Here is a 25,156-nt window from a genome sequence, read left to right as displayed (position 1 = left end):
AGGAGGCCAAGGACTGAAATGAGGACAAGGCTCTGACAAGTTTAAAACATGTATTTAAAATACAATTTATAAAATGCTTAATCTGCCAACTCAGGAGCCCGCAATGCGGGGTGCGGTGGGCAGCTGCCCGCTAGACCAGCAGAGCAGGACTGCAGGGGTGCGGCCCTCCCTCCCATGCCCTTCTGTTCAGACACCCAAGGGGTTCGTGTGCACCCTCGGGATCACATGGCCAGGAAACAGGACCCCAGAGGTTTCCAGAGTCTCTGCTTATCAGGGAGGCTGGGGCAGCCCTACCGGCCCATCCCTGAGCAGAGCATCCCCAGATGGGGTGGAGCAGGGTATGGCTGGGCTGGACAGGGCAGGGCGGGGCAGTGGGCTCTGGAAGGGGCTGATGGTAGCAGATAGGGTGTTGCCTCCTGCCTGCAGGGGGGGAGCACCCTGATTGAGTGGGCTGAGAAGGGTTGGTCACCAGGCCCGGACCCCCAGCTCCTTTGGTTATAGGCTGACAACAGAGTAGTGGCTCATGGGAAGCAGTTAGCTGGGAGGTCTGAGGCCTGGCTCATGGGGTTAGGGAAGAGCCGGGGGAAGGGGACAGAACCATGAAGGCAGATAAAGGGGCAGCAGCCTCAAGTTTCTGCCCCCCACCCTCCTGGGGTTTTCCAAGCCAAAGCCTGCAGCTTACTTTAAAAAAAAAAAAAAAAAAATTTAAAAAAAGCACTTAAGGAAAGTTACAGACAACTACCAAAAAAAGAAAAAAACAACACACACACACACACACACACACAAAATCCAAACCGTTTTCCCATTTCCCCTCCCACCTCCCCCAATAGTTTCCTGTTTTCATTTCTTTAAAAATGAAAAATTTGCCTGCTATCTCTCTGTCTGGGAAGCCAAGGATATGACTGCTAGTGGGTGGTGACAGGCACACAGCGGGCAGAGCCCCATCTTTGGCCAGAGGGAGGTGGGAACACCAGTCCCTACTACATCCTCAATCCACAAACACCCATCAGCCAGTCTTCCCTCTGGCTCCATTAGGGGAGGGTGAGGGGGGCAAGAACACGTTGCCCCAGTGTCTGGGCAATCAGCACTTCTGGCCTTTCCACCTGGCCTACCTCTGTACCCTTCTCCAGCTGAAAGGACAGTCTCACTTTGGGCCAGAAACCACTATTACATGAGGGATGGACACTGTACATTTAGAATGAGGAAACTTGGTCAGGGCAGTGGAACTATAAACAGCAGCCAACCTTCTCCCTCGCCCACTCCTGGGGGCAATTCCCCTGGTCTCTGGGCATAACTCAACACTCTGCAGGTTCTTACTGACTGAAGCCCTGTTCCAGCCCTACTCATAGACAATTTCCTGGCTTCACACAGTTGTAAGACTGCACTATGGACTAGCTGCTGATTCAACTGGCAGCTGGCCCTTCTAAGGGGAAGGTGTGGTGGGACATGGCTTGCTGGGCCTGGCCTACCTTCCCACAGGGCAAGGCCGAGAGCCAGGTGAACCAAAGGTAGAGTGAGCCCCCGAAACCTAGTTTGTCCCGTGGGCACTACAGGCTGCCCTAATCACAAAAACGTCACACCAACCACTCCAAACTCATCCACTGAGTGGGGAGGCTATCTGGCTGGCTGAGGGATAAGGCGCAGTGCAACGGAAGAGAGCAGAGAAAGCCTGAGAGGAGCCAGATTGCACACCCACAGCTGCTCTGGGCAGCTGCCCTCATAGACTCTTCCTCCTCAAGGAGCCAAGGCAAATCTTTAGGCTCCAGGGACAGAGGGGAAACTGCCTTCATTCCAGGCCCTCGCTCTGGAAAAAGAGTGAAGGGTAACCTAGGTCTGTGAGGAACCAGTCTGTCATCACCAATCTTTGCAATGCACAGCTTGTCCTTTCTCATATGTATTCACAACAGTCTGCTCCCACGATAGTGATTTCACAAAGGAGATGTACCAGCTGTGGTTACCCAGCTGATGTCATCAACAGAGATGGCCTTCCACAGACCCCTTCTGACGCCTGCCTGACACACTCGGCAGGAAGCTGAGTCCTGGAGTCGGACTCTCTCCTGGCTTCCTTGTGCTGACAGCAACATAGTGAGCAAGTCTCACATCCCTTCTTCTAATCTCAGGAGTGCGGTCTCACTCCCCAGTCTCTTCTAGAAGTAGCAAGCCTGGCTGGTAGGGAACCACCCTGAGGGGAATGGGAAGGGAAAGTCTGTTTACTTTCCCCATCTCCCAAAATACTAGAGGTGGGGTTGGCACCCTCCCCAGGCTCTCTGAGCCTATAGAACTAGCCCAGTCTCCAGGCAGGGCCATGATGCCCTGGGACTCAGCTGGGGGGAGGGAGGTATAGGCATGGGGTGTTCATCTGTCCTGGGGGCTACAGAGCCCTGCCCCTTTTCTGGGCGGCAGTAGGAATACAGAAGCTAAGCTCACCAAAAACCTACTGGTTAATGTTTCTAGTGAATTTCCCAGAAACATTTTTAAGTAGACTACCAAACTACCCTTTCTTAATTAAAAATTCATTAAACTGCTAAAACCCCTCCCATGCACTTTTTCTTGCAAATCAGGTATTTGTATAAACAAAAATAGGAAGGAAAAAAAAGAAAGGATGTTTTTCAAATGGAACTTGCTTTTAAGTGATGAAGACATGCACTTGGGGGTGGGTGGACGGGAGTTCTCATTTGTTTTGAAATCCCAAATTAATGAGCATGATAAACTGTTATTGCTGGCACTGGCTTTACCCCAAGTGGCCAAGTGGCACTGTCTGACTCTCTACTCTTAAGTCCCCTAACCCCGATCCTTTCCCTTTCCATTGACTTGGGACAGCCCTTATAGACACGCCAATCACAGTGGGAAGGGGGGGAAAGAGGGAGGTCACAGTGCATGGGGTTCAAGGTCACAGTGGGCGGAGCAAAGGGGATCACAGTGCAAGTAAATCAGGTCCTTCCCTCTGCTCAAGTCCAGCTGTCTGCCATGGGAGTGCAACCCATGGCGGACGACCCAGGAGGCGATAACGGTGGCAGCGTTGGCATCCTTTCTTGCTCGCATTTATCGGCGCTGTTTGAAGCCTTGTGACCCATCAGGACCCAAAGGCTGTCTGATCACATTATTGGGCTGCCTGCTGTCTTCTGGTTGGGAGATCCTGGTTGGCCTGAAGGGAAAAGATCAGAGGAAGGCCTGAAAAAGGATTTAAAAGAAGTCCCCAGATCTTAAAACCAACTACCCCTGCAGCTGTGGCAGAAGTCACAGTGGCTATCAGCCAACTCTGGCTCCCTGAGCCTGCTTCTTTGGCAGGCAGACTCAGGGCACCTCCAGGTTGGGAAGCTCCTGTACGGGGCGGGTGGCCCCTGTCTACCTCTAGCACCTGCAGCACTCTTCCCCAGTGTGGCTCACCATAGTTCACCTGAAGGCGGGGGGGGGGAGGGCTCCAGGGCCCAAGCCGCCCAGAGGCCAGGACCTTGGGCAGCATACCCGCCACAGAAGCATGAGCACAGACTCTCCAGAATGCGGGGCTCCTAAGCTGGAGCTCAGCAGGGACCGAGCACCCACCGCCGCTGCCCTCCTGCTTCTCTCCCAATCATGTGGTTAATGGTTGGCTCCTATTACTACGGAAGACTGAAGGAAATGGACTTTTTCTGCTCTGCCAGGTCAACACTTAGAGGAGAGATAACGGAAGCCTAACAAACTAAGGAAGGGATAAAATGAAAGTACACAGATCAGTTCAAGTGCCAGAACATCAAGGCCCAAAGAGGCCTCTCGGAAAGAAGCTGTCTGAACAAACATTGCATTAGCAGGGGGGACAAACTTAAATACAACCTCTAGGACCGCAGAAAAAAAAATACCAGGAATAAAAGGGAGCTCAGAAAAACATCACAGCGGGCTATGATGAGAACCAGCAGATAACATCTAAGCACTTTCCATCGTGCCAGAGAGGGTTCCCAGAACCCCGCACTCATCTAATTGCACAATTTGATGAGATAAGTACTATCATTATCCCATTTTTCAGATTAGTCTATGGAGAGACAGAGAGCTGAAGTAAGTGGCAGAGATGGGCTCCAACTCCGTCTAGCAGATTTTGACTCAAAATCCACACCTTTAACTTCTATGCCACCCTGCCCCCTGGTGTCTGCAGAGGTAGTGTGCTAGCGAAGCACAACCTCATCTTTCAGAGCAGTCTGGGAGCCAGTGGCGCCCAGTGAACTGGCCCAGGAGGCCGGGTGGACAGCTGGAGTTGCGGTGGTTCCAGCCCTGGTTCGGCCTGCTTCTCACTGCATGCAGCCAGGCTACCATCATCCTCCTTGTCATCCTCCTTCTCCTCCTCCTCCTCCTCAAGGTGGCCTGGTGGGGTGGCCAACAAGTCAGCCCTGCCAGCTACACTCACCTGTCGAGGATAGGTTTCTCTTGCTCCTCCTCGGGGCTGGCGCTGCCTAGGATTCGCTTACGGGCTTCAGCGTACTCTGCCTCCCGCTGTGCTAGGGACTTGACCGGAAGGGCTGGCCTGCTGGTGGAGTTGGGGCTGCTGACCACTCCGTTGCTGGTGGGCCTCTTGAGGATGCGGATCTGTGGGGGGGGGCCCGTGGGAAGGCTATCGTCCTGAATCACAATGGGCACTTTGGGAGGAGATTTGGATTTCCTGCTGACAAAGAGCAAACACAGCTTCACAAGTCCTACCCTTGACTGAAGAGGCCCCATCCATGCCCCACACCCAGCCCTCCTCACTTTCCTCCTCCTGCCCCACCTATTTCTATTCAGAGTTCGTTGGTCTCTGACCAGACATCAGAATTCTCACTCCTGAGGAGGGGTATCGCAAAAGAGCAACCTTGCATAAGCTCACACAGCCACAGGTCTGCTCCTCAGACCTGACCACAGGCAATGGGGACAGGAACGCCATCTCATTTTCTGGGACTTCTATTCCCATGTTCATCACGTTAATCAACCACTGTTTGGCCCCTGTAGCAAAACACTTCACGTCCAGAATCCAATGACTTCTGTGAAAACCCCGGCTTCCCTACACAGGCCAGTGCTAACAGGCTAGCACACCGGGAGCCCCTTAGCTGGGGGTCCCAGTGTTCGCTCCCAGCGAAGTCCTCCCACACGCGTGCTCACACCAAACTCTACCAAGGAGCCTGCTCTGCCGTCCTTGCTTGGCACCGAGACAGGGTTTACCAAACGGCCTCAGCCTTCTGGTGTGTGGCCTGTGCCTTGCTGAGACAAACTACACCAAACAGCTGGATCAACTCCTCAGAAGGGCTTCTGTGCAGAGACACCTCCCTCACCAGGGCTCGCTGGTGTGCTGCACGCAGCAGGCTTGCGGGGAGGGACGATCCTGGAAGCAGCGTTTGGCAGTGCTCCAAGGAGAAGCAATGTCCAAGGCTGGTGGACGCGCACAACAGGCGACGCATCCACAGGAGAGTGGACGACACAGGAAGGAAAAGAAATGAAAGCCACTAGAGGAAAGGGGTCCAAGCAGGAATGTCCACCCCTCAACAGCAACAAAGACCCTCCCCAGAGCAGTCAACTAGCTTTTTTTTCCGAACCAATGAGCCCACGGGGGACTGTTTTCAGAGCCTTGGTTGTCGGGAGGGGTAGGGACTAGAGGAATGCAGCTGCTGTCGGGAACCAAAACAAGTCCTGGGTGGGACAGGAATGGCACGGCAAGGGGACTGTAAGCAGCTGCTGGTATGGTGGCCGAGACGAGCAGACAGGGAGCCAGGAACACCAGTGGGCAGGCAGGACACCCCAGGGTTCCCTGGGGAATGTCTCTGTAGCCCATTAGGCAAGTCCAGAGAGGCCCTCTCCTCCTCCCTGTCACTTGTCCCTGTGGGAAGCTGACATGTACCTAAGCCCAAAGACAAACTGAAGTCACCTTTCGCGTGCTTTGGAAACCCACCTCCTCTGCTTTGTGCATGGGGAACGAAGCTATCCTTCAAGGTCTAAGAATTTCTGAGAATCTTTTCTTCCAGGATACCCCCATAATACCCTAAGCCACCAAGTCATAGGAAGACCAGAAACATCATCTGTCCAACCTCCTAATGTCACAGAGAAAGAAACTGACGTCCCGACTGGGGAGACAACCTGTCCCAAACATCAGAGCAACTGGGAACACAGCCAGGCCTAAAACCTGTCTTCTGATTTGTCACCTCCCCACTTTCCGTCAAACCACCTCACACAGGGTGCCCACTGAGGCAAGAGGACAGGGTTCAGGAGCCTGACCTGCTGACCCTAACAACCAGCTGCAGAGCAGCACTGACTGCCCAGCTCTCACACGGCAGAGGGCACGAGCCCTCAGACCAGACAGCAGCCTTACCTCTCCTTTTGTGTGATCTTCAGTTTTTTTTCCAACCGTCTGTCTATTTCCTAGAGGAAAAAAATGTATATAAAAAGAGGAAAAAAATCTCTCTCAAATAAAAACTTATGTCCTTATTTTTAGAGCTAAGGGCAATGTCCTCTCTGGCCAGTGACTGTGTCCTTTGAGGTAACAGATGCGGACCTCCCTTTACTAAATACACTCTGGGGCCTGGGGACCTGACTCCCTGCAGGCTCATCTCCCTCCATCCCCACAGCCGCAGTGATAGCTCCAGACCCTCACCATCCAGCTGGGTTCTTTGCATAGCCTCCAACTCGTCTCCTGGCCTCCCAGCTGTCCTTCCCAGAGCCACTCAAATCAACTTTCTAAACACAAATCTGATTGTGTTGCTTCCCCACTTAAAATGCTTCAACTACTAGCCCGGTCAAGTCCAAGCTCCTAAGCCTCGCCCATACCTTCCTTTGTCTTCTGTTCCTGTTTCACACCACAGCAAACCCAAGCTCTGACTGACCCCCAGAGTCCAGGGTGCTGGCCCGCCTGCCTGCAATGTCCTCTCCCTTGCACACTCCCATTTTTATTCTACAGAACCCAGCTTGGCTGGCCACCTCTCCTTTGTGAAGTCTTCTCTGATCGTGTATGTTAATCACCTGCTCCTCAGGGTAAGCTCTCTCTTTTACATTGCTTCCTGTTCCTTCCTGGTCACACAAATCACAGCTTATAACTCCCCCCCCCCCCATCATGGATTTGAAGTCTCTGTAATCATCACCTAGTAAGAGGCTTAGAAGAAAACAGAAGGCTAAAGTCTATGGAAGTGAGTGCAGTCTCAGGCCTCAGGCCCTCAGCACCAGGAAGTCCATGAAGCCTCCACACACTCACACACCAGTCCGTGCACTAGACAAGGGGAAGCCTTAGATAGAACATGGACCACACGTCCACACTCCGTGGCTGTCCCACTGCTTTTTCCTACAAAATGCTCCACTCAACTGTCCTCAGTGAGGGCAAGACCACCTAAACATTGGAGGGGAGAGATTGTCTGCAAAATCATGTATTCCTCTGAAGAGACCTGTCACAGTGGTTCTCACCTAGGGTTGATGCTGCCCACCAGGGGACACTGGGCAATGTCTGGAGACACTTTTGGTTGTCAATACTGGAAGGGAGGCACTACTGGCATCTAGAGGCCAGGGATGCTGTTAAAAACCTACAATACAGAATAGCTAAGGATAATCCACACCTGAGGATTACCTGGTCCCAGCCCTGGCGAGGTAGCTGGCTGGTTAGAGCACTGCCCTGTACACCAATGGTGCAGGCACCATCCCCAGTCAGGGCACAGACATGGCCACACGATGAGTGTGTAAATAAGTGGGGCAACAAACACGCCCGTCTCTCTCTCCCTGCTTCCCTCCTGTCCTCTCTCTCAAATCAACAAGTTAGACAGCAGGGGTGGGGGGGGAATTATCTGGTCCCAAATGTCAGTAGTGCTGAGGTTGAGAAACCCTGACTTATAAAACACGTAAGATTTTCAGAGGAGTCTATTGCTTGCAAAATGGTAAGAATCACTGCCTTAGCACAAAGTCTCTGAGCTTTGCTGACATCCCCTTCAGGGCCTGATGAGTGGCCAGTTTTCACAAATGTTCTGTATGTCCTGAAAATGACTGTATTGTACAGTTACGGGTCTGATTCAAGCTGGTTAACTTGTTCAAATCTTCTAAATTCTTGCTAATTTGTTTGATCTATTGACTATGGGAAGAATCAATAATTATTCTTTCCAGTAAATTAAACAGTTTATCATTATGAAGTGACCCTGAAAATCTACTGTTCAGCACTAATAGAGCTGTGCCAGTTTTCTTTGGTTAGTATCCCCTGGAACATGTGTTTTTCTTTTACTTTTCATCCTTCCACTGTCCTTATTTTTGTCTCCTATGAACAATATGAACCTAGACTTAAATCCAGTCTGACATGATACTCATTCTGATTGGTGCTGAGTTATGTTTAAAATGCTTTGCTTCACGAAAGACCCAAAATATACTTAGGCAAGCACAACAGACTATACTCTGAGGGTACGGCGAACGCTCTGGCTAGGAAACCTCTAGAATGAAAACCTGTCACTCCAACTGGTAACATGAGTTGGTGCCCAGTGACTGCTTGCTGTAAGGACAGAGTGTAAAGGGAATGAGAGTAAGGAGTGCCCTGGGTGTTTTCTGTGAACTGATGGACACTCAGAGAAAACCTATCCCATAGCATCGGCTGTCAGATCTGTGATTCTCCTCAGTTTTTAAAGTTAATACCAGTGTCACTGACTGAGTAAACACTACCTCTCACGTCAGTCTCACGTCCATTACCGTTTAAGGGCTTTTCAAGGCTTTCCACAAATAACTTATGGTTTTAAAGTTCCCAGTGTATCATTTTGCGCCAATCTAAAACAGAGACTGCTGCCCTGACCAGCATGGCTCAGTTGGTTGAGAGTAGGCCTGCAAAGCAAAAGGTTCATTTCCCAGCCGGGGTGCATGCCAGGGTTGTGGGTTCAGTCCCCAGCTGGGGCATGAGAGGCAACTGGTCAATGTTTCTCTCCCTCTCTTCCCCTCTAAAATAAATAAAATATTTAATAATAATAATAACAAAAATGAGCCCGCCTATTCATGTTCCTCCACCATTAATGCAAAATCTACCTACCCTCGTGGGATTCAGATACTTCCAAAAGGGGTCAACACCAAATGCCGCCACAGGCCAAGCACCCAAACTCCACATGTGGGGAGCACAGTGGGGAAGTGAAGGGGCTACAAAGGCACCCAAACGCACTTGCCACATTATTTTAGGAGAAACCTAATTCAAGACTGTTATGGGAAAGCTCTATACTTTTAAACTTTATTATTATTATTATTTATTTTTAGAAAACCCTCCCCCCTTTAAACTATATTACATGAACTCTTGCTTTCATATCACTGTGAGGGCCAGTAAGACATGTAGACAAATGGGCCCAACACATCAGCTGATTTTTAACAAATTGTGGTAAAATATACATCACAGCCCTGGCTGCTATGGCTCAGCTGGTTGGAGCATTGTCTCGTACACCAAAAGTCTGGGGGAACGATTCCTGGTCAGGGCGCACACCTAGGTTGCAGGTTCGATCTCTGGCCAGAGAATGTATTGAAGGCAACTGAACAATGTCTACCCATCCCACCCCCCATTCTCTCTCTAAAATCAAAAACCTATTAAAAAACTTTAATATACATTACATTAGCTGAATTTGAGGGGTCTCATTGGGATTTCTCTCAGGAGAGCAAATTGCTTCCATCTTTCTGTCCAGGGCCTTGCAGACAATAGGGAATCTGTCCAGACCCAGGAAATGGAAGCTGACTGAAGAAAAGCCTTTCAAGAGGACACATGGACTGTGTCTGAGCAAACGTGCCTCTGTCCCCAAACTAGGACATGACCAGCATACTTGGCATGTAATATAAAACTACTGGCTTTAAAAATAATGCCCTGGTCGGGTAGGTCGGTTGGTTAGAGCGTTGTCCGGATATATACCAAGGTTGTGGGCTTGATCTCTGGTCTGGGCATGTACAGAATCAACCATCGGCCCTGGACGGGTGTATCAGTTGGTTAGAGCATCATCCTGATTCGCCAAGGTTGCAGGTTCGATCTCTAGTCAGAGCACATACAGGAAGCAACCAATGAATGCATCAATAAATGGGACAACAAATTGATGTCTCTCTCTCAAATCAATAAATTAAAAAAAACTTTTTAAAGAATCAACCAGACTGCATAAATAAGTGGAACAACAAATCAATGTTTCTCTCTCTCTAAAAATCAATAAATAAAAATTTTTTTATTTTAAAAATAAAAATAATGCCTTATGTCAATACAATGCTTTATGGCTATCATACACTTTCCCAAACATTCATTTTCGCTCACACCAACCCTGTTTGGTAGGCAAAGCAGCTATTATTCTTCTCCATCAGATGAGGGTAAGTTGACTCAGGGAAGAACAGGAACTTCCCCAAGGTCACAAATTAGTACATCACAGAGGCAGCCCTAGAACTAAAGCCTCTGGAGGCCCTGCCCATGCTGCCGCACACTGACAATGCTCAACCCCGCGGAAATGCTGGTAAAGCCATCATTCATCGTCTCCTCCTCATCATCCCTGAATTCCACCTTGCCCCCTTGTACTCCCGTCAAACTCCATCACAGCAGGCAGGACAGCTTATCAGAGCTGAGGAGGAATTCTTCCGTGAGATCAGAGAGTGGGACGGAACTCCAACAGCTTCGGAGGAAAGCTGATCCTGGCCCTCTCCAGATGGCCACTGGACACCAGCACGCTCAGAGCTGTCCAAGCAGGAGTGCGCTCTGCCAGCGGCTGCAGAGGGCACTGCATCTCCCTCTGGAGTCTACCCAGGCATCATGAGTCAGTCCATTCTCTCCTTGGACAGGCCTTGCAATCAATCTGCTCTCGGACTTGTGCTCTGAAGAGCTGGACCAAGCCAAAACTTCCCTACAGGGCATACTATAAGAAGAAAATCCCTCTCCTCCAGAGATGCAACAGTGCACTGGAATTAAAGAGTCCTCGGTGTTTTGTGAGGAAGCATCTAGATGTGGGCCCCAGCAAGGAATCTTATCACCGAAGGTCACCTTCCCTTTTTACAAGGATACACAGAGTCCCAGACCAAGGTCAAGGCTCTTCCTGTGTTAGAAGCCCAACCTCCGTGGCTAGTGAAAGAAACCCATAAGCTCAGCACTCTTCCACGCTGCTCTGAGGGAGGGTCACAGGGCACAGGCAAGTGTCAGGGCACAAGCACTCAGATGCAAGGTGCTAAATGAGCCTGATTTCCTATGGCTTCTCCCGGGAAGGCTCTTCCTTTTTTTGCTAGGTAGCACTGACTCCTGAAGCAGACTCCTGAAGATGACACTCTGCGCTCTAATAACTGGAGTGGCCTCCTTGCTTTGGGCCAAACCCTAAACAAAAGACCTGTTGTTGCCAAACACAGGTATCACTTGCTCTGTGGGACTCTACCTCTACAGAAATGAGGTACACACTTCTTGATATGAGAGAAAAAGTGAAACCAGGAGGAAAGAGTAGAGGCGGTATGTCAAGAAGAACCACAGTGGGGGAGCAAGGCGACTCTGGCCAGGACCGGTCCTTTGCGGGAGGTAAGGGAGAAGCCACAGCCACAAGATGAATGAAATCAGATGTCAAGTGCAAATTCAACTCATGTGAGGAAGAAAGCACAGGTCCTTGGGCTACTCATGCCCTTAGCCTTGCAGTGATGATGCTTGTGAGACTCTGGCAGAAAGTTGGGGGATGGAAGCGCATGAGGGAAAGGCAGGGCAGGGGACACACCTCAACTGGCCTAATTTGTAACACAGTCACAATCTTCAGAAAGAACGAAGAGCTGGTAGGAATGTACCTGCAAGGGCAGGCAGATTACAATGACAGGGTCATTCCTGTAACAGCAAGAGATGAGTGAGGAAGGAAAATGGGAGAGGCGACTGAGAAAGGCAAAGGGGGGAAGCAGACAGGCCTAAGTACAGCAAGTACGGCACCATCACAGCTGTTCTGTCCAGACCCGAACGTTCAACAAACAGATTTTATCAGGTCACCCAGGGGCGGTGAAGCCCTGGGAGAGAGATTCAAACCAGCCAAACTCCCGTGAGACAGTGAACAAACCCAAATCTGCACCTGTTAGCTATGGGGGTGGAAGAGGGTGCTGCCTGCACCCCAGGGCCTCCCGCCCAGAGCGAAGGAGCAAAATGCCTGCTCCACTACACTGCATCCCTCCCTCTGAAAACCAGAATCCTCTGGCCACCAATGCAACTTACAAACCCTTAAGAATCCAAGTCGTCTTGTAGTGAATGGAAGTCTAAAAGGCACCCTTGGTTCCTGACTGAGTTAGAAAACACCCTCTTTTTATCAGAAACAGTTACTACATGACCTTTCTCAGATAATTTACCCCTCTTCTGTCAGTCTGCATTTCAGAAGATGACATTTTCTCATTGCCCCTCAAACTCAAGGAACAGCGAATGGCCTGGTGCTCTTTGAACCACTGTGTCCCACAGGCTCCTCTGGCCTTGTCCACCTGTCCCGAATCAGGAACACATATCTAAGACAGACACTGGGTGGGGGGATCTGAAGGAGAGACAGGAACCCTGACAGTAGAACAAGGTTTCCTCACAGAAGCAGCACCTGACAGGTCCCAATGAACACACTGCCACCATTTTAGGAAAAAGCAAAGGGAAGATCCTGCGAAGCAGAGGAAGAAGGTGGGAATAAGTTCTGGCACGGTCTGGCCCCTAACTCCCCCACAGCAGGCAGTGCCCATGCTGGTCCTCCTCGCTTCACGCCTTGGGAAGGACACCAGGGGCAGGGCTGCCTGTGGCGGGGTCTACTGGGAGAGCGGTCTCCCCAGCAAGGCGCCTGTCTCCTATGCCGAGCATCTGGATGAGATTCTGCCTCCTTCTGTGAGGCCCCAAATTCACTTAGGAATAAAGCAAAAGAATTCACAGGACCAGCAAAATTTGGTCTAAAACTATCAGCTGGAAAGGTCTCTGCACCTTTAAAGTACATCAATGGCTATTTTCAAGTCCAGACGTGCAATCCATAGAGACTTTTTCAAACAGCTTCTATGTTGATTAGTTTAATTCTGTGTTCCATCCCTGCCTTGTTTCTCTACGTCAGTGGCGTGGCAGTGTCCTGCCTGGCAGGGCTGGCCATCTCCAGTGCTCCTGCTTACTCTACCTCCCCTGGCTTCCTCCAAAGAGGGAAGCACCCAAAGTCACATCACCCCAGGTCTGATTCTACAGTGATGCTTCAAAATCACAGTCAGGTTCAAAGAATTAACTCAACTCCTGAGCAAACATAATTGGGTAAGTCAAAAGTAGAATTCATGGGCTGAGAGACAAGCAGTTCTATGGGGGCACATCTAGGTCATGAATTTATCAGTTGCTTTTTTATGAGTCGTAATATAGACTCCGGTTAGTCTGTTTGAAGGTCCCATTTCCCACAACACATTCTTCCTTCCTCTGTTACTCCCACAACAAGGAAAAACACTCCTCTGTAATTAAGTGGGTTACTGTAGGACACCAGATATAGTTTTAAAATTCTCTAAGGCAGTCTACACTTGGTTAAGTATCTCAAAGGCCATTTTCCTTTTGCTTCACTGTGACAAAAAAAAGTTGGAGACAAGCATTTATGGAAAACCTACTAGAAAGTGGAACTGCCAGATGCCAGATACACAGATGAGTACGACAATCCTTGCGGATGAGGAAATAGAAATGAACCACCGTTGCTGTACTAGTTGCGCGAACACTGTTTTGGACAGAAAAATGGAGGCAGCAATCCTGCTATGACAAGTCGGGGAAACCTGCAGGGACTTAAAGGACGAGAATTTCAAGGAGAAAAGAAAGGGGCATAAAAAAAAGTTGGGGAGAAAGATGAAAACATGAATAGAAGGAAAAGAAGGAGGAAAAAAAAAAAGGACTTAAAATAAGGTAGTTTCTGCCCGGGCAGTTTTAGCTCAGTGGACTGAGTGCCAGCCTGCGAACCAAAGAGTCGCTGGTTCTATTCCTAGTAAGGGCACATGCCTGGGTTGCTGGCCAGGTCCCCAGTTGACAGTGTGCCACACATTGACGTTTCTCTCCTCTCTTCCTCCTTCCCTTCCCTCTCTAAAATAAATAAAAATAAAATCTTAAAAAAAAAAAAGATAGTTTCTAAACCAAGAGATTCAAATCTAGAAAGGTATTCTACAGTGAACCCATCTCTCAATCTAGGTCTGGAAAACCACCTGAGATTACTTTAGCTGCTGTCCGCAATGATCTTTACTAGTAGGCACTGATACTATTCAAAAAGCTGCTGCAGAAAATTAGTTTTCATTCCTGTGGCCAGCAAGACACAAATCTGAAGAAATCTGAGGCACCAGAAAATCACGATGGGCTTTGGGGGGGTATGCTTTCCTTCCCGAGTTCACTACAGCTTTCAGGACCTCTCTGTGCCTGCCCAGGGAGAAGCAATCCTTTGGGCACCCTCTCCAGCTGCGCCACCCCGTACAGTGGCAACAGCATGTGGAGCTGGCAAGCACTTGACAGGTGGCCAGTCTAAAATGAGACGTGCTGTAAGCGCCAAATGCACGGACTTCTCTGACTTAGTACAGAAGAGTGTAAAATAGTTCATTTTTCAATGAAGAGATTTTCAATATTGATTACATGTTGACATACTACTCTGGATATACTAGGTTAAATTAAAAACACTAAAATTAGGGAGGCCGGGGGCTAGGTGAAAAAAGTGAAGGGATTTAGAAGTACAAATTGGTTAATTACAAACAGTCATGGGGATGCAAAGTACAGCACAGGGAATTAGTCGATGATATTCTAATGACTATGGTGCTAGGTGGGTGCTAGACTTATCAGAGGGATCACTTCATACGTTGTATAAACGTCTGACCACTGTATACCTGAAACGATTATAAAGCCATACTGAATGTCAACTATTGAAAAAATTTTTCAAATTTAATTTCTCCTGTTTCTTTACACTTTTTAAGCGTGGCCTCTAGGAAATTTTAAATTAGATATATGTTCACATGGGACTTCTGTTGGCCAACACTGCTTTAGGTCTAACCTCAGATGAAATAAATAAGCCATGTAAAGATCCATCTGCTGTGCGTTTCATCTTTCAGTAACTAGCAACTGAGCACCTTAAGGACCCAAGGGCATGTTGTTTATTGATGTGAAAAACCTACTCTGATGAGTCCTATTTGTCACGTTGGCCTGACAGCAACTAGCCAACCAACAAAAGCAACAACCCACTGCTAGGTGTTTGGCTCCGGCCCTACATTCACCCCCCCCCCCAATCCAGCTCTCTAAGCCCCACCATTCCACTGAAACTATTCTTGTCAAAGTCGCCAATGACATCCACTGCTGCCGAATTCAACAGTAAATTCCCAATCTTCATTTCGCCCAGTCTCTCAGCAGCATCCAGCATTGCTCCACGCCCCTCCCTTAAAGCATGTCTTCACTTGGCCTCCCGGACACCACTCTGCTGGTCTCCTTCCACTTCCCGGTAGTTCCTTCTCACACTCCGCACCTGGTTTCTCCTATAGCAGGACAGGCTCCTTTCCCTCTCCAGATCCCTTGAGGTTGGAGAGCTCGCACCTCTTCTCTTCCATAGCTATGCTGACTTACTACTGTATTTTGCTGTGCATAATGCGCTCCCATGTATGACACGCACCCACATTTTGGGACCAAACTTTCAGGAAAAAGCTTTAGTCTTAATTTTTTAGTTCAATTATTTATTTATTTATATTTAGAAACAAAACTGATGATCATATTCCAGGGTAATATTTTGCATACAGATATCATTACTACTTTCTAGAGTTACACTTTTAACACACAAGCATAAATAAAAGAATTAAAACCATTTATACAGATACAGAATTAGTACTACCCAGGCATAATGCACATCCTTATTTTTCCCTCAAAAATTTGGGCAAAAAAAAGTGCACATTACACACAGCAAAATATGGTAAGTGATCTCATCCAGTTCCACAGCTTTATAAACACTGATATACAACTGCCAACTCGACAGTTCCAATCGGATTTCAAAAGGTAGATCAACCTATCACATCCGAAACCAAACTCTTGATTTCATCACTCACCCATGCCTGCTCCTCCCACATTCCACTACGTGCCACCCCCCCCCCCATCTCAGTAGTTCCAGTCTCCCAGAAGCTCAGTTCAAAGCCTCTGGACTGAGTCCATCGTCTCTGATGCCTCTTTCACACCCCACATCAGCAGATCTCGTTGGTTCTGCTTTCAAAATATAGCCTGAATGTCCTCAGCACTTTCTGCTGCTGTGACCACCCTGGTCCAAATTACCAAAAGCCCTTGAACAGGCAGTTACAATAGCATCCTATTCACTCTTTGTTATTCCACCCTTGCCCCAACAGTTTATTTTATACATAACAACCAGAATGATTCTTTTAAAAACTAAATTAGCTTCTGCTCAACGCCCTCACACGGCTTCCCATTTCAAGGTGATGGCCACCACAGCCTCTTCTCTACTGGATTTGGCTCCTTGCTACCTCTGACCTCACCTCCCACCACTTTCCCCTTCACCCACTCCCATTACATTGGCCCCCATTGTTCCTCAGATAAAACAAGCAGGCTCCAGACCCAGGGCCTTTGCACTGGAGGTCCCCTCTGCCTGGAATGCACTTCCACCAGCTTCTGCGCAGCTTGCTCTCTCACTTCTTTCAGGTCTCTCCGCCTATCTTCATTTGAGAGGCTACCCCCCCTTTTTTTTTTTAAACAAAATGGTACCCTTGCCAGTCATTTTCTATACCCTTGATCTGTTTTATTTTTCTTCATTGTGTGTGTATAAAACATTACTGTCCATCTTTCTTCACTAGAAAGTAATCTTTGTGGAGCCAGAATATGAATGGGGCCTATCTGGGTCTGAAACCAGAGGCACTAACCATATTCCAAATAAGAGTTAAGGCTGCCTAAGGCATTTCTCAGCAGTGGTGGTGGCAGCAGCAATCTCCAAGCCTGCCAGAGGTGTGTGTAAAGGACACTGTGTCTCCCTTCACCACCACTAATCCTCACCCCAACCCAGGAGATACACAGCAGCCTTGCAACATGCTTCTGAGTTAAGTGACTTGCCTAAAGCCACTCAACTGTAAAGGACAGAACTGAACCCTAAACCTCAAAAGGAGAAAGCAAAAAGATTCAGGACAGTGGCCGGTGGGTGGCCGCAGGAACTAACGAGGTAGGACAAAGTCTGACAAGTAACATCAGCCTGCCCTCAATCCAGGCCAAGGCTCCCAGGGAAGGACTACAGCAGCAGGCCACAGCTGAGCTGAAACCTGAAGTCGAGATCTTAAATCTGGGAACAACTATAAAGGACACATGGACAAAACCAAGGGGGAGTGGAAGCAGGGGCGGGAGGAGGTGATGGCTGGGGTAGGGGGAAGTGGTGGGAGTTAAGGCAGACAACTGTACTTAAACAATAAAATCAATTTAAAAAATCTTAAATCTATGAAGAAGCACACACAAGAACAGAAGCAGCAACTCAGACGCCCCCCAGGCTGGAGGCCTCAGAAACTGGGTAGCTGCCGTCAGACATGTGCTGTTCTGCTCTGAGCGCCTCTGCAGAGGGTCTCCACGGGGGAGGACCTCCACTCGGCCCTTCACCTTAAGGAAGTGCGGCAGGCAGGGGGTGGGAGTAATGGTGAGGCCTCCCCTTGGAATAAAATAGGGGGAAAATCTAATGGGGCTCCCCCTTCTTCGAGTTTATTTCTGCCTTTTCCCTTTCGGTTGTCATACAACACTAAGTAATACAACTCTTAGAGAAAACTGTTCATATTAGTCCTCAGCAGAGCAAGAATGACACCCAGTCTTAGGAACTTCACACCTGAACTGGACAGAGGCCACACTGTCAGCGGCTGGAGAGCAAAGGAACAATGTCTTTCACACGCAGGGCAACAGCACTCACTGCTCCAATGTCTGCCTTTGAATGACACTAAACACCAGGCCACGCAGAGTAATCCAATTTTACAAATGAGAAAATGAAACAGAGAAAGGTAGGCAGTGATTTGTCCATAAATCAGACCTGACACTTGAACCCTGAGCCTGGTCTTCTGACTTCTATTGCCATGGATGGAGAAAGCAGATTACTAACCGGCAGAGGTGACTTACCCTTTCTTGCTACCTTTTATATAATGACAGGCTCCTCTGCCACAGGAAAGAGGCATACAGACTTGGGGGGATGAAACAAAGCCACCAATCCTCCTCCCCAGTACCAGGTGTTATTCAAACACCCAAGGGCAAATTAGTCATCAAAGGCACTCAGCAGGGGCAACAAAGGACGACTCCAGGGCCAAGCCAATAAAGTAAATGGCTAAAGCCAACAGGGCAGAACACTAGTAACAGATAGTAGCATTTGGGGGGGGGGGGGGAGCGGCTACAGAGGAGAAGAGAGCAACCAAGACCTAGGTAAAGGTATTCAATATGTTAAAAACCTGGCCGAGTGGGTCAGTTGGTTGGAGCATTGTCCCATACACCAAAAGGTTGTAGGTGTGATTCCTGGTCAGGGCACATGCCTAGGTTGAGGGTTTGGTCCCCCGTCGAGTCAGGGCACATATGGAAGGCAACCGATCAATGTTTCTCTCTCACATCGATGTTTCCCTCTAAAATCAATGAACATATCCTCGGCTGAATATCCAAGGGCTGCAACTACTGATATAGAATCCTAAGACAGCAGAGTTGTTAAATCTTCTCAAGGAGTCTAAGCAAAAATTATTTCTATTATATTATCTCTTTCCACTGGCCAAATGCCAAGTTATTTCCCAACTACGATCAAGATTTCAACCAGCATCTCACATGCAGTCACTGTTCTTAGTATTACAACTGACAGCAGCATCAACCTTTTGGCTCTCAAGTTCAAGTTTCTTAAGAAAGACAAAATTTATCAGCTCATCAACCAGGCTCTTAAAGCAAGGGGACAATCCCAGCAGAAACAAGTAACAATACTTCAAAGGAAGTAGAAACTAGGCATTCTAAAACACTTAACTAGTTAATTATCTGCTGAGAAGCAAAGGTCAACAAAGGGTTCAAAAAGGTCCCAAAGAGTGAAGCCAACCCCCAGGGCTGGAATACATCATGTGATTTCCTCTCCTGGACCTAGGAATAATAGATAGAATCTACACCCCACTAGGCCACTGAGACTGAATGGGCTTATGGGCAGTGTCCATTCACCAGCTCATGTGCAACTAGGTAGCAGAAGCAAATGACAGCAGGAGGGTCACAAATGCTTTTATAAGCCCAGAAGGCCAGAGCGTGAAGGATGGGAGTATGGCTCTCTAGGTCAATGCAGAGCGGTGACAGTCCTGCCCTTTCCAGAAACTAGTCACAGCTGCCCGGTACAAGCCCGTCTAAGGATTGTGTCCCTGGAGAATGCAATTTCAACTGTGTGTATATATTATTCCTTTTAGAAAAGAATGACTTATTTCCTGTGTTCACTTTGCAAGGGAAAGAGTTTTGGTGTGGGGAGGGGATCACCTACTGTGAGGGACTTTTTGAAATGTCCTACCCTCAGGGATAAAATTCTTTATCTACATACAGATAGACCCCTGTTGGGATTTGTTGTTAACTGTGGCAATTAGCAGTATTTGCGGTAGTTGGTTTTAACCTTTATATTCCCATCAACGTCCTGCATAGAACTTGAGGTTAAAGGGAAGCATGCTTGGCAGAGGCTAACAGAGTTAAAAGCACTTGGGAGGAGAAATCTCTATGGTTACTACTTTAAAAAATTTTTCATTTCATTCTGTATTTTGGCCACAGATGTAAGTAGCTAAACTCAATCTTCTCCTAGGAAACCAACAAGTCAGTAGTTGTCCTGACAGGAACATTTTCTATTCCCATGGGACAAGTGTGCAGGGAAGAACACGCTACACCTCATGAAGGCTAGCTACCTGATAGCTACCTGGAGGGTGGCCGCCCCAGTGTAGAGGTGGGGCCTGGAAAGAAAGAGGTGGACTCAGGAGTGTGTAGACTCGTCAGACCTGAACGACAGTGACTTCCCTCCTGCAGGGTTCTCTCAAAAGCGTCAGAACGGAACACTAAGTTCTCTCCTATTGTAGGAGGGAAAGCAAGAAGGCCTGTGAGCGCCCAAATTTCTACCACCAGCTCCCTCGGACTGTCAGGGCATGCTGGGAGCGGCCGCCACCCCCCCCCATGCAGCCTCAATGAAAAGAGCTAAGCAATTACTAGTAGAAAGCTCATTGGCCTCTTTCACAGTAACACAGATCTTTTTCCAGAGTCCGGGGACAGACTCTTAGCACAATCACGTCTCAACTGGCCAGCTGCTTTCTAGAAATGCAGCCCACTCTGAGGACCCCACAGTCCCTAAGCACCCAATCTTCCCGAACAGACCAGGACTAGCTTAGAAATGGCTCCTGTAGGCGCGGTACACCTGGATTTGTTCTTTCTGATGCCACAAATCTTAAATGCCTTCTTTATTATAAAGGCAGACATAAAGAAATCAGTACCAGGTAGCCCTGAAATAACTGTCACTTGCCCACTACCCGCAGCCACCATACACATTCCATAATGACAGCAGCGACAGGCAGCACTGAAGACTCCTACGTGGGGCTGCAGCCGTGCTTCAGGGAGAATGGCCCCTACGCTAAAGAAAGAGAAGCAGATCAAAGTTCTTATCTCTTAAATTAAAACCCAACTGTATTACTATTCTGCTTTAAAAAAAGAAAAAAAAAAAAAAGGCTTCAAAGCTCTCCTTTGCGGACAGGAAACAGTCCAAGCTCCCCAGAACTATGTACAAGGAGGCCCTTCCCAATCCAGCCCCTGCATACCTCTCCGGCCTCATCTCTTTCCACTCAGCCCTGCCAACCCCCTACCCTCCAGCCAGAAGAAAATACTGTAGCTCTCCCAATGCTGGACTCTCTTTTCCTGCTGTTTCCTTGCCTATATGAGCAATGGCCCTATACTCTACCTGCCCCTCCTAAACTCACTACTGCTTAATTCAACTGGTCCTTTGAATCTTAATTTAGGCATCACCTTTTCTACAAGACTATCTCTGATCCCAGCCATGTACCCCATCTATGCCTCTTCCAGGAAAGCGCTGCCTCACATGTCTGACTCCTCCACTGGTATGTTCCCCGTGCCTGGTACACAGCAGGTATTCAGTGTTCACTGACTCCTTTCTATAGCCTTATACACCACCCATAACCGCTGATGGTAGCTCAATGAAGGTAGAAAGTAAATTTGAATTCTCAGTCCAAAAGACTGGTCAACCTCTAACTTACTTAAGATGCATTATCTCCCAACTGCTACATGACTTGCCCTTGTGAGAAAGAATAAAAGGCAACTTTTGAGATGCAAGGAAATTAGAAAGATTGCCAATGCTTTATAATGACTATCAGTCCAATTTAATTTGTGTACCATCTGCCTTCCCCTAGGACTGGGTTAGCTCATTACCAAAAAGATGGACTAGGAAAAACAAGTGAATATAAAGCTTCAACCCATCAGAAACTGAGCAAACTGCTGATATGATTTTGGGGGTAGCACAAAGATGTCTTCCAATTACAAAATGCTCTATTTGTCCCTTGAGATGTGCTTAAGAAGGACACAATTTAAAATCTGAATCAACAATAACTCAATTTTATATTTTCATTTCTCCCAGTGCCAGTATTATTCTCCTAAAGGCAGTGTTATTGTTATTTTTAAAGATTTTATTTATTTATTTTTAGAGAGAGTGCAAGGGAAGGAGTAAGAGAGGGAGAGAAACATCAATGTGTGGTTGTCTCCCACGTGCCCCCCACCAGGGACCTCACCTGCAACCCAGGCATGTGCCCTGAATGGGAATCAAACAGGCAACCCTTTGCTTTGCAGTCCAGTGCTCAATCCACTGAGCCTCACCAGCCTGGGTGGCAGTATTATTTTTAAAGAAGCATTTCCTGCCCTGGCTGGTGTGGCTCAGTATATTTTTGAGTGCCGGTCTGCGAATAAAATGGTCACCGGTTTGATTCTCCGTCAGGGCACATGCCTGGGTTTCCAGCCAGGACCCCAGTGTGGGGTACTTGAGAGGCAACCACACATTGATATTTCTCTCCCTCCCTCTCTTTCTCCCTCCCTTCCCCTGTCTCTAAAAATAAATAAATAAAAATCTAAACAAAAAGAAAAGATGCATTTCCTTGGTGAAATTTAAGTTATATTTATTGAATTGTCCTTTGACTGGGATGTAAACCCTTGGGATGAGACAGGTAAAGAGACAATTTTATATTAAATAAGCGTTCACCATATTAACTAAAAGCAAAAAGCTACCTATTTACAGAATACTTGAGGTGTTTCTCAAAGTCAGTCTTTCTGGAATGACACAACAGAACTATCCTGAGTATTCTGAAGATATACAGGGAACAATGACCTCAGATGTACTGACAAATAAGAGAGAGATTTTAACATGATGTCAAATTTTTTTTGTGGAGGACAAGGATCACCAAAAACCTCTACTTTCAGGGGTTAGAATTGCCTTCAGATTACATAAAGTTTGAATGTTCACTTTTAGAATTAGTAAACAACCCCCATTTGCTAGTCCTCTTGCCACTCAGGTTTGGGTTTTTGGTTTGTCTTGTTTGTTCTGCAAGGGGGAAGTAACTTAATGCCCATTACTATATACCAGTTGGGAGGCAGGGTAACGGGGAGCTAAAAATTCTGAAAGACAAGTGCAGTTGGTTGGTTTCCCAGTGACGTGGACATAGTGCTTCATCCTGTCTCCCTTCAAACGTGCACATTTACAAGATCCTTTGCAAATTTGGAAGTGGGAATCAAATTCAAGAGAGCCTTCAAATATAAACTTGAGTTAAACTTATTAAAAATGACAGTTAGTGCCCAACTCCCAGGTCTTCCACCAGCCCCACGGTAAGGGAGGCAGCAAAATATTGGAGAAGGAAACCAGCTTTGGAGTCAGACAGGCTGGAGGTCAAATCCCAGCTTCTCCACTATCTGTGTGACCCTGAACAAGACAGGTTACACCCTAAACTCAGGTTCCTTGTTTATAAAAGGAGATGCCTCTACAGATATTTCAATGCTTCAGTTAAATAAAAGATAATATAAGGGATCTTGCATTTTGGCAGTTACTGCTCATTAGGTCAATGATGCAAGATTTGGGTTCCATCACTCTACCTAGAACTTTTAGAGGGTTTTACTAAAGTAAAGGATAGTAGAAAGAATACTGGACAGGCATCAAAAAGACCTAAATTAAACCTTACATCTCTGGGGTTTATTTAGCTGTAAAATGCAGTACTGATCTCTGAGCAACTTACCCATTCTGAAAAGCTAATATAAGTCCCAATTTCTGAATCCTACACTCATTTCTGTTTTTCATTTTCTTACACCTTTAACATGAGAAATTCACGTCCCTTAGAAATAGGTGAGAAAAACAAAGAAAGGCTAAGATGCTCAAGAAATTTATCATTTGAGTCACATGCAAAATGTAGGCCAAGCTTTTTTGCAGAGGGCGGGCAGACATAGGGGTGTCTGAATGATTCACTGGTATTAGTAGGAGGCAATTGACGCCTCTACGGGAAATTTCGCATTCTCTGGCACAAAGTCACTGCTCAGCACACACACTGCCCAGCACATAGCAGACGCTCAAAATGCTTGTTCATTTAATAAATATCAACGTGACACCTGTTGCTCCCTATAAAATCTTTCAACTGCTCTCCTTACTCAAGACAAAAACCCAAGAAAGATGCTCGGCACATTAAGATCTGTACCAAATACCTTTGGAACGAATTAATTCTTCAGATTTTCAATCGTGCTAAATGGAAAAACTAACACCGTGAGAGAAATACTGAACCACCAGAAAAAAAAAAACTTCGAAGCCAAGTCTCAACATTCCCAAAGAGAAACACCCACTGCTGCGAGTCAATTTCTCGGCCTCTCCCCAAGACACTCCGAAAGGCGCTCGGGGAGGAAAACCCAGCTCCTGTTTTACCCTCGCACACTCGGCTCTCCGCGACCGACTCCCAACAACTAAACCTTTACGGCAGATGCCACTCGAGCCAGCACTGGACACAAACATAGGAAGGCCAAAGAGACCTCTCCTCATCTTTTCACAAAGGTCACCACTGAAACCACAAATCCTGAAAAGACCACATTAATCACGGACCTAACAGATTTGGCTATTCCGGCTTGGGATGTACTATTTTCCTACAGTTTCTGGAAGCAAATAAAAATTCCAAAAGCAAGCCGAACGGTCCATTTCCCACTCCTCTCCTTGGAAAGCGGCTACTTTATACTGTATACCGCAGCCCTCCCCTCTCCACCCCGGCGAGCACACTCCGAGACCCTCCCTCTGGGCTCAGATCGCTGGGTGGGTCCCCAGGGAGAAGGGCTGCCCGCTGGGCTTACGGTCTTGCTGGCGGGGTCCCCATGAGACCCGCCAGCAACGGGCTCTTAGAGTAAAACTGAAAGAGAAAAAAAACCCACACTCGCCCACCGTGGCGGACGGCGCAAGCCGTGGGGGATTTCAGTAGAGAGTTGAGGGGCCCAGAGACAACTGCTTCCCTTCCAGCCCTTCTCCGGAGCCCCGCATGGCGCCCCACTCCGCGCACCAACCCGCACCACCCCTCCTCCCACGACACACGTTGTATCGCTCCTCGGGCGGGAGGTCCCGGAAAGAAAGGGTCAAGCCGGTCCGGGGCGGGCGAGAGAGCCGGCGCGGGGGCTAGGAAAAGAGGACTTGGGTGACGGGTGGGGCACCTCGGGTGACGCGCACATCGCGGGGATGGAAGGAGGCGCACCGAGCAAAGGTGGAGGGAGAAATGGAACGAGGCCCCTTTAAGAGGCCTTCACAGCACTCAGAGAGCGGGGGACTCTCCACCACCCCCGGCCCGCCGTGCGGGGCCCTTCCTTGGGGATAACCATACTCAGGCCCGCTCCTCCGAGGCTTCCCTCACGCCAGGTCCCGCCCGGCCCTGCCCCGGGGCGGCGGCTCCTCCTTACCCCGCTGTCTGCCGCCTCCTCCCAGCTCTCAGCGACCTCCTCATCTTCCATCTTACTCGCCGCTTTCCCTCCTCCCCCAACCCCCTCTCCGCGCCTGCGCCTTGATACGCGCCTTCGTCGCGGGCGCCAGCACGCAAGGCTTTACTCAATGGACCCCGCCCCCTGTCAAGCACGGAAAAGGCGCCACACCAAGGACCATGATTGTCGAGGAAGCCATCTTGGAAGATGGCAGAGAAATTAGAATGTTGCCATTTTTCTTAAGGGCAACGATGTTACACTGAATGGGAGTCCATGTGAATCGCCGCCCTGAGTACCGGAAGCGTAATCTTTGGACCCATCTTTCCTAAG

At 48.3% G+C, this 25,156-nt stretch overlaps 1 protein-coding gene across 2 annotated transcripts; it reads right to left on the bottom strand.

The window, feature by feature from the left end:
• Positions 1 to 33: 33 nt before the first annotated feature.
• On the bottom strand, positions 34 to 24,897 carry SZRD1 (SUZ RNA binding domain containing 1). Of its 2 annotated transcripts, none has more exons than XM_024554265.3 (4): positions 24,809 to 24,897; positions 6,302 to 6,351; positions 4,376 to 4,630; positions 34 to 3,145 (listed from the first exon to the last, which is right to left on the bottom strand). In XM_024554265.3, exons 1-4 carry the CDS (start codon positions 24,857 to 24,859, stop codon positions 3,043 to 3,045), a joined length of 459 nt encoding a protein of 152 aa, XP_024410033.1. In that variant the 5' UTR covers positions 24,860 to 24,897; the 3' UTR covers positions 34 to 3,042. The 2 variants fall into 2 exon arrangements, with proteins under 2 accessions (XP_024410033.1, XP_024410034.1); XM_024554266.3 differs by having other exon boundaries at positions 4,376 to 4,627.
• Positions 24,898 to 25,156: the final 259 nt, after the last annotated feature.

Source organism: Desmodus rotundus, chromosome 3, assembly GCF_022682495.2.
Source record: "Desmodus rotundus isolate HL8 chromosome 3, HLdesRot8A.1, whole genome shotgun sequence".
Taxonomy (NCBI): Eukaryota; Metazoa; Chordata; class Mammalia; order Chiroptera; family Phyllostomidae; genus Desmodus; species Desmodus rotundus.
The sequence above is the reverse complement of the archived record's forward strand: the minus strand, read 5'-3'. Positions and strand labels throughout refer to the sequence as shown.

Excerpts from the sequence above, each read along its gene's own strand:
- SZRD1 (XM_024554265.3), bottom strand. The coding sequence starts at position 24,859 with ATGGAAGATGAGGAGGTCGCTGAGAGCTGGGAGGAGGCGGCAGACAGC. Across the intron at positions 4,631-6,301 it reads AAGATCACACAAAAGGAGAG|CAGGAAATCCAAATCTCCTC; the intron begins GTAAGGCTGCTG and ends GCTCTTTGTCAG. Across the intron at positions 3,146-4,375 it reads GAGAAACCTATCCTCGACAG|GCCAACCAGGATCTCCCAAC; the intron begins GTGAGTGTAGCT and ends TTTTCCCTTCAG.